General features: G+C 35.4%; 1 protein-coding gene across 1 annotated transcript in view; it reads left to right on the forward strand.

Annotated features, from left to right (window-relative positions):
* The window catches only part of RIC1 (RIC1 homolog, RAB6A GEF complex partner 1), a gene marked incomplete at its 5' end in the record, with an annotated part of 38,471 nt that overhangs the window by 21,845 nt on the left and 8,092 nt on the right, over positions 1 to 8,534 (forward strand). The window contains 7 exons of the mRNA XM_019610204.2: positions 200 to 403; positions 1,705 to 1,743; positions 1,971 to 2,081; positions 3,167 to 3,256; positions 3,528 to 3,688; positions 4,664 to 4,802; positions 7,614 to 7,730. Of these exons, the coding sequence (XP_019465749.1) occupies positions 200 to 403; positions 1,705 to 1,743; positions 1,971 to 2,081; positions 3,167 to 3,256; positions 3,528 to 3,688; positions 4,664 to 4,802; positions 7,614 to 7,730 (861 nt within the window). The remainder of the gene's footprint in view (positions 1 to 199; positions 404 to 1,704; positions 1,744 to 1,970; positions 2,082 to 3,166; positions 3,257 to 3,527; positions 3,689 to 4,663; positions 4,803 to 7,613; positions 7,731 to 8,534) is intronic.

Here is an 8,534-nt window from a genome sequence, read left to right on the forward strand (position 1 = left end):
AATAGTTGTTTAAAAATATGGCTTTGAAATAATGTAGCATAAAACCTACCAGTATAAAATGATGCGAAGATTGAGAACTGCTATAGTGCCTGTTTTTCACATTGTTTAATCTGTTAATACTGTAATCAAATGTTTTTCCTTTTTTCTGTACACAGAGCTGAAGGTTAATTTTATTTTATTTTGTTTTGTTTTGATATAGAGTAACCAGGAACAAGTCCTCCTGCAAGGAGAAGATCGTTTGTATTTGAACTGTGGGGATGCAACACAGGCTCAGAATCCAAGAAATACTTCAGCATACTCTGAACATAAGCCTACCAGGGAAAGAGTTCCATTTTCAGATGGCAGTTTAGATTCTCAGGGTTTAAGCACTTTACTAGGACACCGACATTGGCATGTTGTACAGGTACTTCTTACTGGTTGCCTGTGTGTTCTGTGCTTGCTAGAACTTGCGATTAGTCTCATCACTCTTTGCCATACTTCTTGTCTCTAGTACAAAGTTGTTGCCATTTTACTTTCTTTTGACTTCTTGACAAATGATAAAGGAATATTGACCACCTCTGCTTTGTGGCTATGAATTTGCAGTCTAATCAATGAGAAAATAAGAATATCTTTTTGATCCTAGGAAGAAGTAGCTTAATTCGTTTTCTGTGCTTTGAGAGGGAGAGTAAGTGTGACATGCAAGAAATCCTTAGGGATTAGTTCTGTTCTTTGTATGTTTTTGCAGATTTCTTTAAGCATATGAAACTGATGAATACAGCCCTGTGATGTTGGCTGTATTTCAAGTAGTGTTAAATGGTATCTGTCTGTGTAATTCAAACCTCACAAAAGAAAGCTTGGGAAGAAGAAATTGCTTCCCAAGGTTAGTAATAGCACAGATTCTTCTTTCTCTGTCATAGAAGAAAAATTAAATATATTCTAATCATCCTTCATACTGGAATTTGAGATCTTTTAAAAGATTTATTTGGAAAATTATGTACCAGTATGTTATTTTTCACACAGAGCAATAATTGCAGCATATGACACTAAGCATATAGGTAAAATTCTGAATACAGTTAAATTTCCACTTTAGCTGACTAGAAAACACTTCTGCACTCTGAAAGTGAGGTAGGAGGGCAAAGTCCTCATTCTCTGTGGGAAAACTAGGACAACTAGGAATTTCTGTGGAGAGCAACGTACCTCTGAGAACAAATAGTTCATACTGAAGGCAGTTACCTGCCTGGTATTAGACCAAGGACTGGAGTTTGATCCTGGGTTATCTCTTTGTCGTCTCTTGTGATACAAGGAATCCAGGACAAATGTATAATTTAATGCATCCCAGGGAAGTGCTTTCATAACAAGGCTTTTGAGCATGCTGGTTTGCGTTTCTGATTGGATTAGAAATTTCATTTCAACACTGGAAGTCCTTCCTGACTTCTGTGTTTATCAAAATTTGTACATTTCCATGAAAGATTCTCATGGAAAAGAAGTGCCTAAAGGGGGAGAAGTTAGTTATTCATCTGTGAAGTTGTGTTGCATGTTGTTAATGCACTTCTATATTTCTTGTATTAACAGTCTAATATTTATGATTCAGTAGTATTGTTGGGGGAAAAACTAATTGTGATTAAAAAAGAAGTCTCAACATCAAAGGTATTATAATTAATCACTACTGTATTGAAGCTTGGTATGGTAATTTTTTTGTTTGTTTTGATGTTTTTTTTCTTTTAGATTCATAGTACTTATCTAGAAAGCAACTGGCCAATAAGGGTGAGTGATTTTTAAGAATGTATTCTTTGTTCTTTAGAAGTTCTGGGTTCTTATAACCATTCTCCTGATTAGATGAGTTCCTAAAGATAAAATCATTGTTTTAAATTACAGAAGCAGGACTGTGTTGGGTATTAAAAGTAGAAAACATAAAGATACTTCACAAACTTTGCATTGCTTCATTGCTTCATGGTGATGTAGATGAGCTTGTTTTGTTTTCTTTTGACCAGTTTTCAGCTATTGACAAGCTTGGGCAGAATGTAGCTGTTGTTGGCAAGTTTGGTTTTGCACATTATTCTTTACTCACCAAAAAATGGAAGCTGTTTGGAAACGTTACCCAGGTGAGAGGATGTACAACCTTATTAGGGAATACTAGGGAGGTTATAGTTGTTGGAATGTGATTCTCAGAGAAAATTGAAAGTATCTTTTTAAGATTATCTGTCTGTAGATGCACTGATTTTTCGTATCTTTTTAATGAAATGCCTGAAACATCTTGTGGTTTTAGTGTAATTGTTCATGTCTGATTATTAACTCTTTCAAATCTGACTGCACTTGGTCTGGTGCTGCCTTATGTCTTCTCTGAGAGTTTGTGTGCAACTCTGCTTTGAATGTTAAGCTAATAAGTTCTGTCTAGAAGAAAGCTGATTTGAGAGAGTTGGGTGTTGCCAGTAGACTAGGGAAAGCTGTGTTTTGTAGGATGATTTTCGTCCTTCATATACAGTTCTTCAGTATTTTCATTATTTTTAAACAGCAAAAACTTTGCTTTTGTAGACTGTGTTTCCACTATCAGTATAGTTTGTGTAGATCGTGTCTGGCTTTGAGATTATCTGCAGAATGTACATATATATATATATATATGTGCATATGTATTATGTGTATGCATGTAGTTTCCTCCGAAAGCAGTTTCTCCTGTTTATTTCCATAGAAACTACAACAGATACAGAGAGCATAAAACACTATTTGGTAGAGCAAATTGTCAGCTACAAAACACTATTTTTCAACATAATCACCACATTAGCTCTGCATTTTTGTCAGCAGTGAAGAAGAACCTGAATACTGCATTCATAAAACTATGCACCAGCAGAGATTCCACTGTCATTAGTCTGGGCATACCACCTACAACCTCACTGCGCTCACATCCACTGGTTGGTCTCCAGAAATGTTCAGCAAGTGTCAGTGAATGCCAGTGGGTGCCATATATTTGCTCCATCCACACTTTCACGTTAGATACCATTTTGTCAGACTGTCACTTAGCAGACAAATATAATGAAATATTGGTGGGAGAGTTCAGCCTCTACTGCCATCCCATCAACATCAGCCTCATGTTGCAGGCCAATATAATAAAATAGGAGGCATTACTTTCAGAGTTGCCCTCATATAGGTATACATGCGTCTGTTATTTGCCTGCCTTTTCTTTCCTTTTCAGGAGCAAAATATGATGGTAACAGGTGGCTTGGCTTGGTGGAATGACTTCATTGTTCTTGCGTGTTATAATTTAAATGATCACCAGGAAGAGGTGAGGTATTTTTCTTCAAAGTTAATAGCTCTTGCTTAGTATACCAGATTCCAAAGCAGAAATATAATGTGAAAAACTTCAATTAATTCATTTTTTCCAAACTAATGAATGGAATTCCTTAAGTTTGTTCAATACTTCAGATTTGGCTCTATTGTTCTTTAATTAGTTTAGATGCAGTAGCATAATGTAAAATGAATATAGTTGAATGTTGAAGTACTATCAGTTTGTTAGTAAACACTACCTGTACTTGAACTACTGGTTTTCCTTGTAGCTGAGAATCTACCTACGAACATCTAATCTTGACAACGCATTTGCGCACATCACCAAAGTGCAAGCAAACACGTTACTACTGAGTGTCTTCCGAGATATTGTGATATTGTTCAGAGCAGATTGTTCCATTTGCCTTTACAGTATCGAGAGAAGGCATGAAGGGTGAGTATTAGTATTTAAATGCTTCTTGCGGTAATGTACTTGTAAATCTGTTCTCAGTCTGAATTCTTAGAGCAAAATAAACTTGCTGTGTCACATTTTTAAATGTAATGTTAAAGAGATAAGTGTTATCTGTGTACACAACTGATAGTTCATGAGTTTTGTCACATGGCTATATTCAAATATACAGATGCAGATGCAGAGTTAATGACTGATGTGCACAAGCTATGTCTGTACAAATGTGTCATGTTCTATCTGATAATAACTTGAAAATTGAATATAAACAGAAGAGGAAGGTACTGAATGAGACCCACTTATCTGAATATTTTCAATACAAATTGTTTCTAATGTTAGAGTTAGGAATTTGTGAGGTTGGAAGAGGAAAAGCAAAGAAGGAAAAAAGTTTGGGTGGTGTTGTGGGGAAAATTCTGGTGCAAAAGCAGCAGCAGTGAAGAGATGTATTTTCAGAGAATAAGACTAGTGACCCTGGAGAAGAGAGAGGTTTCCAGATAGGTTTTTAGTATCTGAGTGGGTGATTTTTCTTCCACATTATGTATTTGACTTCAGTAATAAGGGAACTTTTTTAGCAGAAAGTAAGCTATTGACCCTCTGCAGAGGAAAATATTTTCAATGTTGTTTTTCCACAAAACTCTAATTGGTTTAGATCTAATCACCTGGAGGGTGACTGGAGACTTATTCTGAAGCATTTGATAATGTTTCTATCCACTCACACAGTTCTGTTACTCAGAAAGGTCAAGAACCTTGCTTAGTAAGCTTATTTTATAGCACTGCATAGTGCAAATAGGTGAGCCCATGAGATACCTGGTTAAAAGGGAAAGGAAGAGGAGGCATCATTTTCATCTGTAGAGTAAATTGTTTGCGAGGTTAAATTGGTTATTTCCGTTATGTTTACTTCAAGATACTAATTTTGTGCAAAATACTGCTAAACAATTGCTAAATAGTTATCTTTTATTTCAGTCTTAACCCTACTGCCAGTGTCCAGATTCTTCAAGAAGTGTCCATGTCTCGATACATACCCCACCCCTTCCTTGTAGTGTCTGTTACATTGACATCTGTCAGGACAGAGACTGGCATCAGCTTGAAGATGCCTCAGCAGGTACAAAGAATTTGTTGCATGGATTTGTTAGCTTAAGTCTCAAAAGTTACTTGACTGATGCATAAATGATAAATTGGTTCTGTATAGTAAAAAAAACTTTGGTATTTTTTCTATATTGCTTATTGTATAGACTTTGAGAACAGAAAGAAAAAAGAAGTAAACTCTTACTACTTTTTCATATCTTTACTTGTCATGTTGTAAAGTTTGAGGCTGAATTTTGGAGGAAAAATTGAACTTAGCTATAAAGCCAGGGGTATGTTTCTCTGTTATATATTAAATACTGAAAACTGGAGCTGATAAACAATGACTAAGATGTAAGGTTGATGCTGTGTCTTACCTGTAGGAAATAATTATGGCCACTGAAAAGTGCAGTGTAAAGAAAAACTGGATTTTTGTTATCTGATTTAAGCTTAATTATTTGATTAGCTGGAGTATAAAATCCTATAATCTTAGAGCAGTTACCTTATGATAGTTATAAAGTTGGACTAGCTATGAGGTAGGCCTCTAGATATATGAAAATTTGTCTTTTTCTTCACTTACCAGGCTCACTGGCAGGCACTGAAATACTACTATAGATTTAGAATCTGAAGGTTTTGTTTACTTCATCTTATTCTAATTTAGTGTCCCATAAAGCAGAACATACAAGCTGATACTTCCATGTGTTCTTCAAGAGCATAAAGGGCAGCGCGCTTGTCATTTCCTAGTCTGTTTTGCTGTGAGATGTGTCCTTACACGTGAAATACCTGACCTCTCGCATTTCTTAATTTTGAGGAAAAGGTATTGATATTTTTTAGAGCACTGCTACTATTTTAAATTTAACTTTACACTGACTTTATGCCGTTTCTTCCTAAGAGCTCATAATCTTCACTCTGTCAATCCTGCAACTGCATGCTTTCCTAGTAGGCAGATGTTACAGGTGCTTGCTTACTCTGGTGTGTTCGTGTTCTAAAATGATGTTTCACTTTTATCTTTACCTCTTTTCTAGTAAGGCCTGAAGGGACATAATAGCTCTCGTAGTCAAATGATCAGATTTAAACAGCCCAGACCGCTAAGCAGAAGCTGTCAAGCCAGTAGTTACACAACACTATCTACTTATATAAATATTATACACTGATAGTGATTGAAAGATAACCAGTAATGTTAGCACTGAATATGATATTATACTACCCTTTTAACGAAGCAGTAAGCCTGATGTAACATGTCAGACTTTTCAGTGTTGTCACTCATTAGTGACCTTAATTCTGCGTGCTTAAAATTTCTTGAAATACTGATGGCTTGCCTGTGTCCATGGACTTGTCTGGAAAAACACCCTCTTATTTTTAGACAATAACAAATACATGGAATTAATCTAGCAAACAAAGCATCCAGTATTTACTCTTTTGCACAAGAACTGTATAACTGAATCTGTTTGTAGGTGCTCAGTTCTGCTTCAGTCTTCTGATTCCTTCTGCACTGAGTTGAACTTTATCATCTCTGTATGGATCAAGTGAATTCATTTGGTCTGAAAGGGGAGTTAAACAGATAAACAACAAATAAAACAAGGTTTTATAGGTTAAACTTTATAGGTTGTGTGCCTAGACACATGTCTGAAATCTAAAATAAGGGATATAAAAATATAACAAATTAAAACATTCCTTCAATCTTTTTTATTCCTTTTGGAATGATAAATTAACATCATATATATATATACAAGTGTTATTTCAATTCCAATTTTGCAATTTACTGTATAGAATCACCAGGGTTAGAAGAGACCTCTGAAGATCGACAAATCCAACCACTCCCTGTTAAGGTAGTTTCTCTGCAGTAGGTTGAGCAGAAAAGGGGGTCTTGAGTGTCTCCAAGGGAGACTGCACAACCTTTCTGGGCAGGCTGCTCCAGTTCTCTGCATCCTCACAGTTAAGAATTTCTTTCACATGTATATAAGGAACTTCCCATCTTCTCGTTTGTGCCTTTTGTCCCTTGTTCTATTGCTGTCACACTGCTGAAAAGAGCCTAGCACCATATATCATTATGAATGAGGTATCACACTATTATAATTACAGTCTCATGGCTAATGATTGTGAAGAAGCCAGCATCTGCATATATATATATTTATAAAAATAATGCACATATTTGCAATTTTTGTGTGGAATATTATTTAAATTAGAGCATTATGCAATTCAGATTAAGAATTATGTAAATGCTGTTTCATGAAGCTTCTGATCAGTTGTGGACCTGTGTGAACAAGGCACTAAGTTTAGCAGGAGCTGGCAGTTCATTTAACATAGTTACAGCTATGTAACTAATGTCTTGCAAGTTTACACAGCATCTTGTAGCTTGTCAATGCCTGTTGTAAAATGGCTAAGGAAGGCAGTGTGTGGAGTTCAGGCATGCCCTGTTTATACATGTTACTTCAAGCAGGTAAAAGTCCTCAGAACAAGTTGGATAGGTTTGGATTTGTTGGTTCTTGGGTTTTTTGTTGGTTTTTTTTTGGTTGGTTGGTTGGCTTCTTGTTTGTTTGTTTGTTTTTACCAGATAAGCAGAAGCTGTACTCTGTACTGCTCCCCTTTCTGGGCAGAACTTGTCTTAGAGGGTAACAGAAAATGTAGTGTCTTATAATTTATGGATATAATTTATAATTTATGGATAATGATAGTGAACTTTTCTTGCAGAGACAGTGCAGGCAATGTATTGTTTTTGTTCTGGGATTATGTTGTGGTTGTGTATGCAAAAATCCTGTGGTTTTGTGTTTTTTCTAATGTAATTTGTAATGTAATCCTGTGGTGTTTTTTTTTTTCTAATGTAATTTCCATAACGCTGATTTATCCTTAGGCTTGTGAAGCTGAAAGTATTATGCTAAACTTAGCAGGACAACTCATTATGTTGCAAAGGGATCGATCTGGTCCTCAGATACGTGATAAGGATAGCAATCCTAATCAAAGGAAGCATGTGAGTAAACATATGAAATATTGTGATGGCTTCAAAGATGACAGTGACTGGAGATGTTGTGGATGAGAGTGGTTCAGGAATTTAAAATGGAGGGTATATATTTATGAAAGGTAACGTATAGTTTTCCAGGTTGAATTATTAGCTGGAAATAAATAACTGCTTTCCTAATTTTTTTTTTTCCCTAAGAATTTGTGAAAGTTGCTTCTTAATTGTGGTAATGTCTAACCAAAGTATTTACCACTTGTATTGCAATGAAAGATACAAATTTTAACATAAAAGGCCTGTGCGAAATATGGTATGCAATAATAACAGAAGGTCTCCAATCTATCTAAAACTGTTCTATAGATTTAAGGAATGTTACCATTTTTGCGGAATATATTTACAAAGTTCCTAAAAACAGAACCTGCAAGTACTAGTTTTTGCTGTGGTGGTGAAAAAACCTCTTTACTACATGAAAAAAAGACTTCAGGAAAGTGAAATCCGGAAAGTTTAGATGAAAGATTGTTTACAGTCCAGTCAAACACAATTTTGTTGTCATAGTAATTTTGTCATTTGGTCTTTAAGGCTAACCAAAGAAGTAGAGAGCAGGTTTTGTTTTCCTCCCTTATTCTGGCCCTTCTAGCTTCCTGATTAATATGATGCTATTAGAAAAATGAACAGGATGTCTTCTAAGTCAATATAAGTAGTGTTTTCTCAGGTGCTTTGCAGAGAGAGAAATTCTTGGCTCAAAAAAGAGCTCATCTGAAGGTTTAAAAGCAAGGAATACTTTGTTTGATACACAGTTTTTTTTTGTTGATTTTTTTT

Source organism: Meleagris gallopavo, chromosome Z, assembly GCF_000146605.3.
Source record: "Meleagris gallopavo isolate NT-WF06-2002-E0010 breed Aviagen turkey brand Nicholas breeding stock chromosome Z, Turkey_5.1, whole genome shotgun sequence".
Lineage (NCBI taxonomy): Eukaryota > Metazoa > Chordata > Aves > Galliformes > Phasianidae > Meleagris > Meleagris gallopavo.